At 34.4% G+C, this 18,022-nt stretch overlaps 1 protein-coding gene across 8 annotated transcripts in view; it reads left to right on the top strand.

Annotated features, from left to right (window-relative positions):
• LOC143243067 (solute carrier family 22 member 3-like) overlaps window positions 1-18,022 on the top strand; it is a 136,908-nt gene that overhangs the window by 1,879 nt on the left and 117,007 nt on the right. Inside the window, exons 3-5 of one of the 8 annotated variants that reach the window (XM_076486807.1) lie at window positions 43-138; window positions 2,123-2,164; window positions 2,956-3,038. The exons of 1 other annotated variant lie outside the window; for it this stretch is intronic. In XM_076486807.1, the coding sequence (XP_076342922.1) occupies window positions 43-138 (96 nt within the window). In that variant the 3' untranslated portion in view covers window positions 2,123-2,164; window positions 2,956-3,038. Of the gene's footprint in view, window positions 1-42; window positions 243-1,732; window positions 3,125-6,661; window positions 6,810-18,022 lie in introns of those variants that run through there. 6 more of the 8 variants (XM_076486802.1, XR_013023837.1, XR_013023838.1 and 3 more) reach the window with 6 other exon arrangements.

Raw genomic sequence — 18,022 nt, 5'->3', positions numbered from 1 at the left:
TTGTTCAATTTTTGTGTTTTAACACCGATTCTGTACTTTCAGTGGAACTTGGTCTGTAACAACTCGTGGATGATATCTTTGAGTCAGATGTTCTACATGTCTAGTCTCATGGTTTATAACCGGCCAACTCTCGGATAGGTAAGCACATTTCATCGAACTAGAACATAATCTCACACTGATACAACTTTTGATAGCTAGTGACATTTTTCAGATATCTGACATTCATATTGATAAAATTATAAGTAAGTACATTTCACGCAACATTCTCTCGCATAGATAAAACTGGTAGCTAGAGGCGTTACTAAGATATATGATATACTGTCTGATACTAACAGATATGGACATTTAATAGAACATTCATTCACTGATATAACTCTGACAGCTGAGGACTTTTTCTGACATTTTCCCACACTGATGTAACTTGTTTTAACTGCTAGTTAAATTCTTCAATGCTACTACAATAATGTTTTATGATGGCTGAAACTTTCCACATCTATATTATTAAATGGGTTTGTTAGTTGTTACAAATTTAAAAAAATTAAGATAACCACAGATGATGGCAACATTTCTAGATAACCATATTTGTTATTATATTGCCTGAAGGATAGTGAGATTTCTGCCATTAATTACTTATTTATTTGGATAATTATTTGCTTATTGTTCTTGAAAGAGGTAAGATGTTTATTTGGACATTGTTTTTGTCTGCTATTGTTTATTTATTCATATTGTTTGTTTATTGTTTGGTAAAAGAAGCCATTATCTCTTATTTACGTGAATATTATTTTCGACTCAATGTTTCGGAATCCGTACTTACATTACTAGGTTTCAAGCCAGAGATATTAACAATCTTACATTAACAGTAAAGCTGCCATATATACGGTGATTTCTTTACAAATGTTACCTTAGATTGGCTCTGTTCAATTTCTTTACTTGACTCTCGTCTACACAAGATGGAATACGGTTGTTGTATATACAGGTTGGATATTAACAATCTTACATTAACAGTAAAGCTACCATATATACGGTGATTTCTTTACATATATACGGTGATTTCTTTACACATGTTACCTTAGATTGGCTCTGTTCAATTTCTTTACTTGACTCTCGTCTACACAAGATGGAATACGGTTGTTGTATATACAGGTTGGCTACTTGAATTTGTCAAAGGCTTTTTCTTTGATTGAAGTGTTTTAACGTTTGTTGGCCAGACAGTTGTTTGTTCATGAAGGGTAAGACTGTTCTTTATACTGTTGTTTATAGTTCACTCATTGTATCCATATTTGAATCTGTAAACAAGGAACATATTTTATTTATTGCAACATCCGACATTTTTGTAAGTCTTAAAATTCCCATATTTATGTTTTTATCTTGTTCCATGTGTGGTTTCTATGTTAATATATTTAACTGTGACGTAGTAGCTTTCTTCTTAAGTGTTTTCCTGAATCATTTCGGAAAATCATTATTCATAGATTTTTACTGTAACGTTGTCAATAAACGTATATGTGAAGTTTGAAAAATCCACTGTTAACAAAATGTATGTAATCGCTTCTTTCCTTCAAAATTATATTTAACATTCGTCATTTTCTTCAGATTTAACGATAACGTTCTCAGATAGTTTGAAATCGATGAAGTGTCATTTTAGTTATTTATTTTTAACATTAATGATCTTCAAGTAACTTTACTTCAAACAGTGTTACTTTTACTGATTCTAGGCTGATTTTTTTAAAATAAAAATGTTTATTGCACCTCCATTTTGATCCATTAGTTTTCTAATTTGTTAAAAAAATTAAATATAATACAATAAAGGTTTCACAATTAACTTTTTTAGATGACTTCTCGCTAAGTTTTCGTTCCTTTGCTTTTTGTCAAGAACATTCTGTTTACTATTTCATGGTTCACATGTTGTATCATTATATATGGGTAAAATTCATTCAACGTTTTTTCTATTCATCGATGAGTTGTATTTATATTATATGGACAAGAAACGAGTTTTATGTTTTTTTCTTAAGATTCGGCCGCCGACCAATCATTTTATTAAGCATAGCAACAGGGTCTTTGTCTGGAATCTTATGCGCATTATCACCAAGTTTTATAATTTTCGTTATTTTGAGATTCTTTGTAGCCCTGGGCGTGACTGGCATTGTAACTTCTTCATTCGTTTTATGTAAGTACCAATTTCTATATCTAGATTTTAGATCTTAACAAGTGGCACTGGGTAACTTCTAAGTGTTTAAAATTTAGCCTAGTCTATATTTCGATCATCAATCCTGTTAAACGTTTTCAGTTCACATTGCAGACTCTTCTGTACAGAGATATCTAAATATATAGTTAAGTTTCTTTTTTATCTTGTTTCGTGGAAGACCTTGAAGGCGTGTCAAAAGTTATTAATCAATGCCGACTACAGGGAGTAGTTAGATTTAATATTATGAAGAAAAATATATTTATTAAACGTCTTCGGTATAATGGATAATAGTTTAAAAATGACCGCAAACATTCATGTAACAGTTATTACAGATATGGAAAAGTTGTTGTATTTTTAAATTTTAAAAACTTTCAGATGAAAACAAATGTTGTTCAAACAACATTTTAACTTAAGAACTGTAATATCTATTTCAAAAATCTCTTACTTTCAACGAACTTTTACAGACGAGTTTCACACAAAATTTTAGGTGATGAGAGAAAAGATTCAAATTCCTTTTCTCTCTTAATCATAATATACAGTAAATTATATAAAAGATGGCTAGTTCGTTACGACAATAGTAAATTATCGTGTAGTTAATTCCTTATTGTTAGATTGTGGAATTCCAAATATTGTTTATTTAAAAGTTGTATTACTTTTCAAAAGATGTTCTTCCAAAGTTTCTAATTAAACAAAGATAAACAGTTTAATTTCTATCGTTATTTTCAAGGAATATTGTGTTAGTCTGGCCTACAGTGAAATATATTTCTCTTTAGTAATGAAAATTATAGATCAAAGCCAGAGATCGACACTGGGAATAGCTTTTCAGATGGGATGGGCTGTTGGCTTTTTAACCCTTAGTGTATTGGCCTGGTTTATTAGAGACTGGACATACCTTCAACTGAGCATCAGCGTACCACTGTTAGCTTTAGCCGGACACTGGTGGTGAGTATTTTCTTTACCTTATCAACTTCAAACGTTATTCTTGTAGACACAGAGGACGGCGAGGTAGAAGCATACAAGATACAAAATTCACTTTATATTTTCGTATTGTAATTTCTCAAAACAGAACTCGAGATTTTAGTATCATTTGAAATATTGTTATAATACAATTTCTAGATGCTTATACATAAGTAGATATATACATCATTACATTATACGAAGTACATAAGTAGATATATACATCATTACATTATACGAAGTACATAAGTAGATATATACATCATTACATTATACGAAGTACATAAGTAGATATATACATCATATACATTATACGAAGTACATAAGTAGATATATACATCATTACATTATACGAAGTACATAAGTAGATATATACATCATTACATTATACGAAGTACATAAGTAGATATATACATCATTACATTATACGAAGTACATAAGTAGATATATACATCATTACATTATACGAAGTACATAAGTAGATATATACATCATTACATTATACGAAGTACATAAGTAGATATATACATCATTACATTACATCATTTCTTCATTATCTACATTGTACTAATGCAGCTTTCAAGAAACTCTTACAATTAACTACGTACATAAAATGAATTTTGTGAACCTGGCTTATGCGTCGCTGTTGTAAACCGAATTTATGCTAATTATCTTTTTATATTTCCATCTGAGGATGGTGTTTTGTGTTTATTTGTTTTACTGTCCTCTGTGCGAAACTGTTTTTTTTTCATGCCAGCCCTTGGTTTTAACATTTACACATGATATTTTATAGGAAACATTCTGATTTCTTTCCTTGAAAGATTATATAACATGACATTTTCTTGTTAGCTATCAACCCTTTTAGAAGGGGTTAGGTATCCAATAAGAGGCTCAATATGTTGTTTTTATACATAGAGATGGATATCTATTCGTATAATAAACCTTCTACTATAGAGTGTAAAAAGTTTGATTACTCCACTTAGTGGTAAACCTGCGAACTAAAAAAGAAACCAAAAACATTTCGATATTCGTAGTGAGCACAGCACACTGGGTAGGTTTGTTTTTAATGATAAACAATTTACTAGTATTTATAATATACTTTTTTATATGTAAACCAAAGGTTAAAACTAAATCTTGCATGTATACCGAATATACTTCTTTTCTTGTCTATATTTTTATAAATTAGATTGCTACTGCTTTCTCTTTTATATATAAATCACTGCTTCTTTGTCACTCTTTAAGTGACCTCACTGGTAAGTTTGTAGATTTATTTTGGATTCGACTTTCTTGTGCATAAAATTGGACACGAAGGTTGTTTATTTTTCCATTTACTCTTTTTCACTTTTTGTTTTCTATTCATTGTATCACAGTGAATAGATTTGTCATTTATTTTGGTAGTTTTATTTCTCCATAAGCATACGTTTCTTACATTTTACGTAATATAATTCTATCTCTTCTTAACTAATTTTCTTAGTATTGGGATATGACATGGCCTGGTGGTTAGGGCGCTCAACTCACAATCTAAGGGGGTTGAAGGATCAAATCCTCTTCACAGAATATGCTCGTCCTTTCATCCGTGATGCCATTATAATTTGACGTTCAATCCCGCTATATATTTGTAAAATAATAACCCAGAAGTGTACAGCGAGTTATATAGCCTAGCTGTTTTCCATCTAATCTGTCACTCATAAAGTAAGGACTGTTAGTGCAAAAAATTTTAAACAAAATAGACCTCAGTTGTTATATTTTTCATTCAATTAATTCCCACTTGTTCCTTTTTTTTTCCTTCATGTTTCGGCCTAGCATGGCCAGGTTGACATAACGCTGGACTCGCCCTTTCAGCTGTGGGAAGGTTATGTGTTTCAATCAATTCCACTATTCGTTGGTAAAAGAACAGCCCGACACTTGGCAGTGGGTGGTGATGACTGTTTGCCTTCTTTCACGCTAAAATAGGGACAGATAGCACTGATGTGGCTTTGCGCGCGAAATTCAAAACCAAACTAAATGCTTTCTTTCGTTAATTCCTTCTAGTTTTCCTTTTCTCTCTACTCTTAGTTTCCCATTTTTCCTCTTAATTCCTTCTTCCTTCTAATAGTTTTCCTAGCTAACTTGTTTTGTGTCTCGCTGATTATTAATGAACATGCATAGATACTCACTTTTTCAGGATAATATGTATTATAGACAGCTGATGTGGGAATAGAAAACCTTTTGTTATTTTCAAATAATGTTTCAACCTCCTATGGTCAACATCAGGTTGAGAACAATATTTTAAAACGTGACCGTTGTTGATCACGTACCGTCGAGTCGACAGTAATGATAGGTGTAATATGGTAGTTAATATTAAAGTTCTTTCTTCGTTATTCATTTCTCGCTCCATGAATTTCTCGTCTCATTCTCAACATAACTTGTTACATTATTTTATTTCTGTTTCGGCTCATTCATATTATAACTTGTTACCTACTATATTTTTGTCTCTACACTGTTCTGTTTCTCACTCAACTTGAATGTTTTTTTTTTTTTCCTTTAAACAAAAAATGGCCCGATTAATATCCCAGAATGTGAAATAGTGGATTAAATTTCGCGTCCATTAGCAAAAACGACAAAAATCGGACATTCCAACATGATTACATCAGAACGTTAAAATAGTGAAAGCTAATTACTACTGTTTAGTTATGGTAGCCTTGTCGATGGATTCCACTTACCAGATCATTTTTAAGTTCTCTGGTCTATTGCATCAAAATTATGGGTGATTAGCAAGTATATCTCTTGAATATCAAAAACAAATTCATCAAAATCTTTTTACTTTATAATATAGGTATCTAAATTTACTTTTATTATAATATCAGTCATAAGTTATTTTTATTATAACACAAGTTTTCCAAAATTCTTTGTTCTATTATAATACAATAAATTTTTTTGTTTTGAATTAAGCACAAAGGTACACAATGGGCTATCTGTGCTAATACAATAAATAATAAGTTGTTTTGTTTATTTTATAATGACATCGATACTAATTATTTTTATATTATAAGAACAGTATGACTTTTATTTTCAATATATTGCAATGTCATGTAATTTATTTTTCACATATTAGTACTTTAATTTTGGCTTATTTCTGTTTTCCTTTTTCATCATTTAGTTTGTCCGTTATTAAAGCTATAAAAATTTTAATCCAATGGTTCATAACTCGCCTTCTCTGCAATACACACAGTACTGCTCTTTCGATTTTTGTAATAAAGTAAAATCCCAATAGGTCAAACAAGAATAGACAAAGAATTAAAGACATTTTGCAGATACCTTTTGTGCAACTTTACATGAAATTTTAAAATATAAACATCTCGCTCTTTGTATTTGGATACAATCATTGGTATTGGTTTAACTTTTCTCTCAGATTTCTTCTTTTTATAATAAGTATTCTAAGCGATAGAGAGTGAAAGAGATGTTGATAAATTCAATGGCATACATTTTCGTTTTCAGGGATATAGTTCCTTTTTTGTTTATTCACAATTTTTTATGTTTTAGGCTTCTTCCCGAATCTCCTCGTTTCTTATTGTCTCACCGAAGATTCCAAGAGGCGGAACACGAGTTACAGAAAGCTTTGATAACAAATGGAAAAGATCCTTCAAACCTACCGTCGATCATGTCCAAACTGGTTGAAAATGTGGAGAATGTAATTGTCTACGCGTTTCAATGTCAATCATAACTAACATAATAAAATATCCTTTGGAAATTAGCGTGCAGATTTTAGCAAATTGCCTTGAGTTAGGTTAGAAATATGAGTAGTGACATTTAAAACCCCTTCAAAATTATGCTTGTTTGTTTTGGAATTTCGCACAAAGCTACTCGAGGGCTATCTGTGCTAGCCGTCCCTAATTTAGCAGTGTAAGATTAGAGGGAAGGCAGCTAGTCATCACCACCCACCGCCAACTCTTGGGCTACTCTTTTACCAACGAATAGTGGGATTGACTGTAACATTATACACCCCCACGGCTGGGAGGGCGAGCATGTTTAGCGCGACGCGGGCGCGAACCCGCGACCCTCGGATTACGAGTCGCACGCCTTACGCGCTTGGCCATGCCAGGCCCAAAATTATGCTTGAAGATATGGTTGCGGCGACTTTTGTTTCATTGATATTTGGATTTCACAAAGTATATTAATTGCCTTTCGGCCCGGCATCGCCAGGTGGGTTAAGGCGTTCGACTCGTAATCTGATGGTCGCGGGTTCGAATCCTGGTCGCACCAAATATGCTCGCCCTTTCAACCGTGAGGGCGTTATAATGTGACGGTCAATTCCACTATTCGTTGGTAATAGAGTAGCCCAAGAGTTGGCGGTGGGTGGTGATGACTAGCTGCCTTCCCTCTAGTCTTACACTGCTAAATTAGGGACGGCTAGCACAGATAGCCCTCGAGTTGCTTTGTGCGAAATTCCAAAACAAATAAACAAACAAACTCTATGAGTGGATTTTCTCGTCAAAACGGATTATTCATTCAACAATACTTCTACACCATTAATGAGGTCATTTTGGCTTATATTTAACAGTCCAGTAACAAACACTCAATTTTTCTAAAATGAAGTTGAATAATGGATCACATAATTGCCTCGGTTAGCAGACTCGAGTAAATAATAATGACCACTAAATGCTAATCGTTGTTCATCCAAGTAGCATACTATCTCGATTGCACATTTATTTGATGTTGACTATTTAGTTGGAATTCAATCCGTGATTTTCCAAATCTAGCTACAGTTGAAAATACACTGCTGGCCAAAATATTAAGATCAATAAACATAAAGAAAAAATATGCATTTTGCCTTGTTAGACTCAACCACTCATTTGATTAGAGCTTCAAAAGATGAAAATAACAAAAGTGAAAATAAAAAAACAACAACTTTTTTTAGCATTTAATAGGGAAAATGTGAACACTATGAAATTAGCCTAAATACTAACTGGCGAAAAGTTGAAGACCATACTGAAACGAAGCGTTAATCGGTAAACACGTAACGAAATTTAGTCGTTTGTGTTCAAGCATTAGCGTTGTCAACATCTACCACTGACGTCTCCTGTGTTACTTTGGGTAAAAACATGGCAAAGCCTAAAAAGTTAACAGAGTTTGAATGTGGCAGAATTGTCGAGCTTCAAAAGTAAGGTCTCTTTCAATGTGCCATCGCTGGTGAGATTGGGTGTAGTAAAACTGCTGTTGCAAATTTCTAAAAGACCCTGAGAATTTCAAGTAGTCAGCCCAAGAAAATTTCTCCGGCATTGAGCAGGAGGATTCGACGGGTTGTCCGGCAAGACACCAGTCGATCGTCGAACCAGATTAAGGCCCTTACGGACGCAAAATGCAGCTCAAGAACAATAAGACAGCATCTACGAGAGAAAGGTTTTAAAAACCGTAAATGTCTTCAAAGCCTACGCTTCCTTCCACATCACGAAACAGCTCGGTTAAACTTTGCTGAAAAAGCACCAAACATGAAACGTAGAAAAGTGATCGAAAACTGAACCTGGATGGCATCCAACATTACTGGCATGATAAGGATATCTCACTGGAGACATTTTTTTACACGATACAGTGGAGGAGGTTCCATCATGATCTGGGGTGCTTTCTCCTTCCATGGAACAATGGAGCTTCAGGTTATACAGGGGCATTAAACAGCAGCTGGCTACAATGGCATGTTGAGAGAGCTTATCCTTATTGACCGAAAGCCCTCGCTTGTGTGGAAATGACTGGATCTTTCAAGCAGAACAATGCTACAATCCACAATGTCCCGAAGACCAAGGACTTTTCACGGCAAATAACGTGATTCTTTTGGACCATCCAGCGTGTTCGCCCAAACTGAACTCCATTGAAAATGGTGGGGGTGAATGGCAAGGGAAGTCTCTAGAAATGGACGTCAATTCCAAACAGTGCATGATCTTCGTGAAGCCATCTTCACCACTTGGAATAACATTCCAGCCAGCCTTCTGCAAATGCTTATATGGACCATGCCAAAGCGAAGGTTTGAAGCTATTCGCAATGACAGCCGTGCAACACACTACTGTGGCCTTGTTGGGCATTTCTTACCTTGTTTAGGACTTCATTTTGGTATAGTGTTAAACTTTTGACCAGCTTGTATTTAGGCTATTTTCATAGTGTTCACACGTTCCTTATAAATGCTGAAAAAGTATTTTATTTTTATTTTCCCTTTCTTTCATCTTTCGAAGCTCTAGTCAAATAAGTGATTGAGTCTAACAAAGAAAAATGCATATTTTTTCTTTATATTCATTGGCTTTAAGATTTTGGCCACCAGTGTATATGAGTTGAAGAATCTTCATGTATATTAATTAAATCATCAGATCCACTTGAGTTCCATATCCAAAATTCACTGTTAAACAATAAGCAGAAACGTTTCTGTAAGTTTGGACAAGCATTTATCTAAGATGTTCTGTCACGTTGGTTTACATTGAATTTTCGAGCACACTGCTTTGTTCTTCCAGTCAGACTTAAAGCCAGCTACAACCTATCATTTCTGATGATATTTTCTTTATCACTAAAACACTTTGTACCACACTTGTTTACTAATAAGCTTTCAATGATATAGTTACAATCTTTCCTATTATCTTTTGAATCCATTTTCAAAGCTCAATGGTGACACTTCAAGAAATATTATGCATACAAATAATAACAGTATCATTGAATATAGTGCTCCAAGCACCTGCACATCACTTGACAATCGCTAGGTAACAAACGAGCGCAAATTCATTATTATATTTCATTTTCTTATTGTACATTTTAATTTATAAAATAGTAAGTACGAAACGCAGGCCTGGCATGGCCAAGCGCGTAAGGCATGCGACTCGTAATCCGAAAGTCGCGGGTTCGCGCCCGCGTCGCGCTGAACATGCTCGCCCTCCCAGCCGTGGGGGCGTATAATGTGACGGTCAATCCCACTATTCGTGGGTAAAAAGAGTAGCCCAAGAGTTGGCGGTGGGTGGTGATGACTAACTGCCTTCCCTCTAGTCTAACACTGCTAAATTAGGGACGGCTAGCACAGATAGCCCTCGAGTAGCTTTGTGCGAAATTCCAAAACAAACAAACGAAACGCTAGCTTATTTATAAATTATTTATTTCGGTTAAATTTTTCAGTGATTTAAATAAGTTAATATATAGACTATAAATTGTCAATACGCTCCAATTTTGCGTGGCCTATCGTAGCCAGGTGGATTAAGGCGTTCGATTCGTAGAGGGTCACGGATTAACATCCCCGTCGCACCAAACATACTCGCCCTTTCAGCCTAAGGAGCGTATAACGTGACGGTCAATTCCACTATTCGTTGGTAAAAGAGTAACCCAAGAGTTGGCGGTGGGTGGTGATGACAAACTGCCTTCTCTCTACTCTTACACTGCTAAATTATGGACAACTGGCGCAGAAAGCCCTCGAGTAGCTTTGCGCGAAATTGGAAAACTAACAAACACATCTAATTTTGCGTACATTTTCAAGTAAGATGAAGTCGTAATTGTTTCCTTTATGCCACAGAAGAAGTTAATATAACATTCAAGATATGTTTTTTTTAAATACAAGTATGAATTTGAAATTTATTATTTAGAAAATTATTCGTATAAGAAGTATTTTATACTTTAAAGAATATATTACGTAACAAAAGTGTTTTTCGTCAGAATAAACTAAAACAAAAGAGGAACCTTTTTGCGGGTTGTAGTCCAGATTCTACCCAGCAGCACTTTCGCCCATATAAGGTGATTACTGATACGTACGGTATAGTAGATTGTTTCCGTATGAATCAATTTCAAGTCAATACGTCATATTTAGCTGATACTTAAAAATTAATTTTTTTGTAAACACATATTTGGAAAGCACTTCTTCCCTTGAGGAGATTTACTGCTTGTACACATAACATGGTAAATGTTCATTGGCCCGGCATGGCCAGGTGGATAAGGTACTCGACTCGTAATCTGAGGGTCGCGGGTTCGAATTCCCGTCGCACCAAACATGCTCGCCCTTTCAGCCGTGAGAGCGTTATAACGTAACGGCCAATCCCACCATTCGTTGGTAAAAGAGTAGTCCAAGAGTTGGCGGTGGGTGACGATGACTAGCTGCCTTCCCTCTAGCCGTACACTGTTAAATTAGGGGCGACTAGCGCAGATAGCCCTTGAGCAGCTGTGCGTGAAATTCAGAACAAACCAAAACCAATTCTTCTTGTAATAAACAACTCCAGTAAGGCTCAGAAAGTATCATACTGTGTAGTATAGAAAATTAGTGAACAGAATGTTGAGTTATTTTAAGTTTATTTTGAATATACAAATCAGAATATCACGTGACTACCACAACCAATGTGATATCGCAGTACAACAGCATCAATTGCAAATGTATTTTGGCATTTTTTTTTTTTTTTGCCTTTTCACAGGTTGTGTGATGTCATCTAAACTATAATCTTTTAGTTAGCACATGTTGCAGGCGAAAAATATTGATATATTCAGATCACAAAGATGTGTTCAGGTCTGGTATTTACAACTTCCATGACAAGAACATGCACTCGGCGCCTTTCGAAAACAAAGGAATATTTATGAACTTGGAGCACCAGGACTATTCAAAAAGAAACATGGAACAAATATTAACCATCCATGGAAAGCAAAGTCTCATAACAAATGTCAAAAATAACAGTACACACCATATTCAAGAATGATGTCCATTTAGAAAAGTGACGTGGGACTGGCATGGCCTAGCGCGTTAAGGCGTGCGCTTCGTAATCTGAGGGTCGCGGGTTCGCGCCAATCATGCTCGCCCTCCCAGCTGTGGGGGCGTTATAAAGTGACGGTCAATGCCACTATTCGTTGGTAAAAGAGTAGTCCAAGAGTTGGCGGTGAGTGGTGATGACTAACTGCATTCCCTCTAGTCTTACACTGCTAAATTAGGGACGGCTAGCACAGATAGCCCTCGAGTAGCTTTGTGCGAAATTCAAAACAAACAAACAAACAAGAAAAGTGACAGAAATCGCATATGCAGAAGTTACTTCTACGACTTTCTCCTTCAACTGTATCATATCTTTGGGCCTGGCATAGCCTAGCGCGTTAAGGCGTGCGCTTTGTAATCTGAGGGTCGCGTGTTCGCGCCCGAGTCGCGCCAAACATGCTCGCCCTCCCAGCCGTGGGGGGGGGGTTATAATGTGACTGTCAATCTCACTTTTCGTTGTTAAAAGAGTAGCCCAAGAGTTGGCAGTGGGTGGTGATGACTAGCTGCCTTCCCTCTAGTCTTACACTCCTAAATTAGGGACGGCTAGCACAGATAGCCCTCGAGTAGCTTTGTGCGAAATTCCAAAACAAACAAACAAGTATCATATCTTAAAGCAGCTGGGATGGGTATTCGCACTGTTCCATACAAAGACATGTTGGTAAAGTCGTTATGTCAACACACAAGGGGTTTTGTATAATCACACTGCTGAAGCAGGTGCTGGAAAACCACAATCTACATTCACTGTATAACTTATGGAAAACCTGGAAGTGGGACCAGTGAACTTTGGAAATGATTGCCGTATGATTGAGTATATTGCAGTGTATACCACATCAGAAGGCTGTTATCAATATGCACAGTCGTCAGATAGAGCATGACCAGACATAGTGAGGCTAATCATTTTAAAATAGCATACGCAACCTTCGTATTATAGTAGAAATTATAATCCTTATATTCCTGAAAGACACTAAAATGGCGTTACATAAGAAACATTTAATGTTGAAACTTAAACTGTTGTGATGTCAGTAAAACGTGCACATGCTGAGAGGGCGAGCATGTTTGGTGTGACAGGGATTTGAACTCGCGACACTCAGATTACTTCCCAACTCCTCTGAGATAGGCAATTAGCAACTTACCTTGCAAGTATTGTGCTTACTGTTTTCATTATGTTGTTTCTTGTTATAAATAACAATTTTCCATCTTTTCTTGACTTTTGCCATGGTAAGATTTCACGTTTTAATTGATTCACAATGTAGTGCTCCATATTCGTATTTTTTTATAATATCATAACTTTCTAATCTAATCTTGGATGAATAACCATCAAATGCCTCTACTTTCTAAATATATAAAAAACAGGAAAAGTGACAATTACACCCATCACATCTATATCTGATATGTAGTAGTCTCGTACATTTTATACAAGGGTAGGTAGAATAAATGATTTAAGTGATTGATTACCTACCATATATTTTCTTGTATTAATAAGAAGGGCAAATTACATTTTTTTGTATCATTTTATTTGCAACTTAAGAATAAACTGCCATTTTTATGTTAAAATCATGGACAATACTGATGAAACTGTGACAGACCAATATCTTTGTATCTAACAGCCAAGTGTGTGTTTATGTATCTGTCTATAATATTTTGTATCTCCTGAACTGTTTAATGTAGAAATAAAAAGTGTATCAAATTGTTTATTTTCAAAGATACGTTACAAGAAAATTTAATTATTTTGCAATTCCCTAAAATTTCATATCAATATTAACATTAATCCATTAACCTTTATGTGTACTGAATGGGCAGTGAAAAACACCAATAAGAATAAGAGTATTTATTTTTGGAAGAAAATTTCATAGCTTGCACACCATCACAGCTTGTACACCATTCCAAAGGATGAGATTAAATGCCCATTTTATATTCATTCCTCACTAATTTTAGGGGAAATTAGCATCTATTCAATAGCATCTATTAGTATGATAATAAACCCATGAGATGATACCCTAAGAATGAACCACAGAATCTCTCCACACCAAAGGAAAAGGAGAGCTAATCAGACCTTTGGCAACAGAAATTAGCTGAACTCAAAAAGTGAAAGTCAGTCAAGAAAATTTCATTTGTTCTAATTAAATTAAGAAATTTGTTATCTGAAGAAACCAGTTCCCAAATTAATGGATTAATTTATGGAAATTCTCAAAATATCTTGATTAATACTGGTTCAACAGTTGACATTATTTGATCTTCTCTGATAATGAAGGTTAGGAAACTGCTTGTTTGGGTTCTGACATGCATGAGGTTCCAATAAGAGGAAAGTGGGAGTCATTCTCACTGTGGGAAACTTATCTACACAAATTGATGTAATGGTGATTGACATTGAGGAATGATACATATTAGGAATAGACTTCATTCAGAAACACATGTAATGTTAGACTATCTTTAGATTTGAATAGTTTTATTATTATTATTATATGAGATCAAGAAATCCTTGTGCAATACATGACATACCACTAGATGTTAAACTTCCAATGTTGAGAAGAGTGGAAGTGCAAGATAATTAAAACATCCAACCCAAAGTAGAACAAAGCATAAAGTTGATCCAGACCTAAGGTAAACTGTTGTGATCACGAGAGATATAGTCAACTGGGAAGTGTAAAGTTTCAGTTTGTTTTTAGTGAACTAACAGAGATATGGAAAGTATTGTAGATGCATCAGATATTAGCAAGTAATGACTTTTTTATCATTATTTGTGAAGTTAGTCTGTGATGTATAACTGTGTTGTAGAAATGTAAAACTTACAGTTGGAAATATAAAATGCTTTTCTTATCATTAAGTGGAGTGAACGTTGCATTCTTCTATTATGTAAACACTCAGAAAGTACCCACTCAATAATAGTAATCATTACAATAATTTAGGTTTATTTGCAGCAGGTAAAATTAATGAACCTCCCAGATTAAATGACACACATTTGTCATTGTGTTGCACAAGATAATATTCTTATGAAAACTTATACACTTTGAATGATTAGATCCTTGTGGGAATGTTTATGTTACTTGTTGGTGTATTTACATTGCATAAGGAAATATTTTAATGGAATTGTTCATGATTTATAAAATAAGATTATTTTAGATATGAGTTTTTTATGTGTCAATATGCATATTTTGGTGATATATGATAATGAGGATCAAAGATATATGTAAGGTTAGAATGGTTGGTGTCCCTCTAACAAATCTTAGAACTTTTGGGATAGTAAAGGCTAAGGTTTTGTTATGTTTCTTTGTTTATGTGAATAAATAAGATACGTTATCAATTTCCAATGTCTAATCTTTTAGACTTATGTGTAATAACTGCACTTGGTTCTACAAAAATACACTTTGTTATGGTGTTGGAGGAATTACTGTTTTCAGTACTATAGTGCTACTAATGATGATTCCAGTGCAGTTGAAAACAAAGGTAAAAAAAGAGGGTAAGTTGGGAATAATTTAGTTTTAACACAACAGAATTGATAAAATTGAAGAATTTAAACTGATAATTAAACCAAATACATCATGACACTATAAGTATCAAAATATAAAAATTCATCATACCATTTCCAATATAACTTACACGTACAACTCATGATATGGTGTTTGTTCTTAGTGTTGCAATATAAAATATTTCTTGATAGCAGCACAGACTTTCACAATTAGTAGTAGTGATAAAACACATAATAGACTCCATGCTGCTAGCATTGAAATATGAAATGCACTTCGAATTTGGGTAAATTTGTGATGATGAGAAACCCACTTGAAGTAAAAATGTTTTATCCAGACAGCTGGTATGGGTATTAAAACTTTTGATTAAAATAAACTACAAAAGAACGTTTTGACCTTCTTAGGTCATCTTTAGGTTAACAAAGAGAGTTTGCAACTGACCGTTGCCAGGCATAAAGATATTGGGGTAAAGATACAACACAAAATACTCGGCATTGTTTTCATTTCAATATAAAACACATTTCCTAATAATGTGGAATTCATGTATACTATGCATTTTCTACCTCTTTATTTCATACATGAATTGTTCAACATTTTGCATTACGTAGGTAAACTTGAAGTTTTCACATGACATGTGGACAAGAAGAACATTAAGTTGTTTTAATCCTGCTTACTTTTCTTCTTATGCATCCTTCAAAATATATGGATGGTATGACTTGAGTATTCAGTTGAGATCAGGATGTCTCAAGATTACACCCTCCTTTACTTTTAAATATGAATAACCAATCAAATGGGTAACACTGGGAACTCTGGGTAATTATATGTTACATATTCAGCTAAGATCAGGATGTCTCAAGATTACAACCTCCTTTACTTTTAAATATGAATAACCAATCAAATGGGTAACACTGGAAACACTGGGTAATTATATGTTACATATTCAGCTAAGATCAGGATGTCTCAAGATTACAACCTCCTTTACTTTTAAATATGAATAACCAATCAAATGGGTAACACTGGAAACTCTGGGTAATTATATGTTACATATTCAGCTAAGATCAGGATGTCTCAAGATTACAACCTCCTTTACTTTTAAATATGAATAACCAATCAAATGGGTAACACTGGAAACTCTGGGTAATTATATGTTACATATTCAGCTAAGATCAGGATGTCTCAAGATTACAACCTCCTTTACTTTTAAATATGAATAACCAATCAAATGGGTAACACTGGAAACTCTGGGTAATTATATGTTACATATTCAGCTAAGATCAGGATGTCTCAAGATTACAACCTCCTTTACTTTTAAATATGAATAACCAATCAAATGGGTAACACTAGGAACCCTGGGTAATTGTATGTTACATATTCAGCTGAGATCAGGATGTCTCAAGATTACAACCTCCTTTACTTTTAAATATGAATAACCAGTCAAATGGGTAACACTGGAAACTCTGGGTAATTATATGTTACATATTCAGCTGAGATCAGGATGTCTCAAGATTACAACCTCCTTTACTTTTAAATATGAATAACCAATCAAATGGGTAACACTGGGAACTCTGGGTAATTATATGTTACATATTCAGCTAAGATCAGGATGTCTCAAGATTACAACCTCCTTTACTTTTAAATATGAATAACCAATCAAATGGGTAACACTGGAAACACTGGGTAATTATATGTTACATATTCAGCTAAGATCAGGATGTCTCAAGATTACAACCTCCTTTACTTTTAAATATGAATAACCAATCAAATGGGCAACACTGGGAACTCTGGGTAATTATATGTTACATATTCAGCTGAGATCAGGATGTCTCAAGATTACAACCTCCTTTACTTTTAAATATGAATAACCAATCAAATGGGTAACACTGGGAACTCTGGGTAATTATATGTTACATATTCAGCTGAGATCAGGATGTCTCAAGATTACAACCTCCTTTACTTTTAAATATGAATAACCAATCAAATGGGTAACACTGGGAACTCTGGGTAATTATATGTTACATATTCAGCTGAGATCAGGATGTCTCAAGATTACAACCTCCTTTACTTTTAAATATGAATAACCAATCAAATGGGTAACACTGGGAACTCTGGGTAATTATATGTTACATATTCAGCTGAGATCAGGATGTCTCAAGATTACAACCTCCTTTACTTTTAAATATGAATAACCAATCAAATTAACATGGGAACTCTGGGTAATTATATGTTACATATTCAGCTGAGATCAGGATGTCTCAAGATTACAACCTCCTTTACTTTTAAATATGAATAACCAATCAAATGGGTAACACTGGGAACTCTGGGTAATTATATGTTACATATTCAGCTGAGATCAGGATGTCTCAAGATTACAACCTCCTTTACTTTTAAATATGAATAACCAATCAAATGGGTAACACTGGGAACTCTGGGTAATTATATGTTACATATTCAGCTGAGATCAGGATGTCTCAAGATTACAACCTCCTTTACTTTTAAATATGAATAACCAATCAAATGGGTAACACTGGGAACTCTGGGTAATTATATGTTACATATTCAGCTGAGATCAGGATGTCTCAAGATTACAACCTCCTTTACTTTTAAATATGAATAACCAATCAAATGGGTAACACTGGGAACTCTGGGTAATTATATGTTACATATTCAGCTGAGATCAGGATGTCTCAAGATTAC

Source organism: Tachypleus tridentatus, unplaced genomic scaffold (assembly GCF_004210375.1).
Source record: "Tachypleus tridentatus isolate NWPU-2018 unplaced genomic scaffold, ASM421037v1 Hic_cluster_2, whole genome shotgun sequence".
NCBI classification, from domain to species: Eukaryota; Metazoa; Arthropoda; class Merostomata; order Xiphosura; family Limulidae; genus Tachypleus; species Tachypleus tridentatus.
The sequence above is the reverse complement of the archived record's forward strand: the minus strand, read 5'-3'. Positions and strand labels throughout refer to the sequence as shown.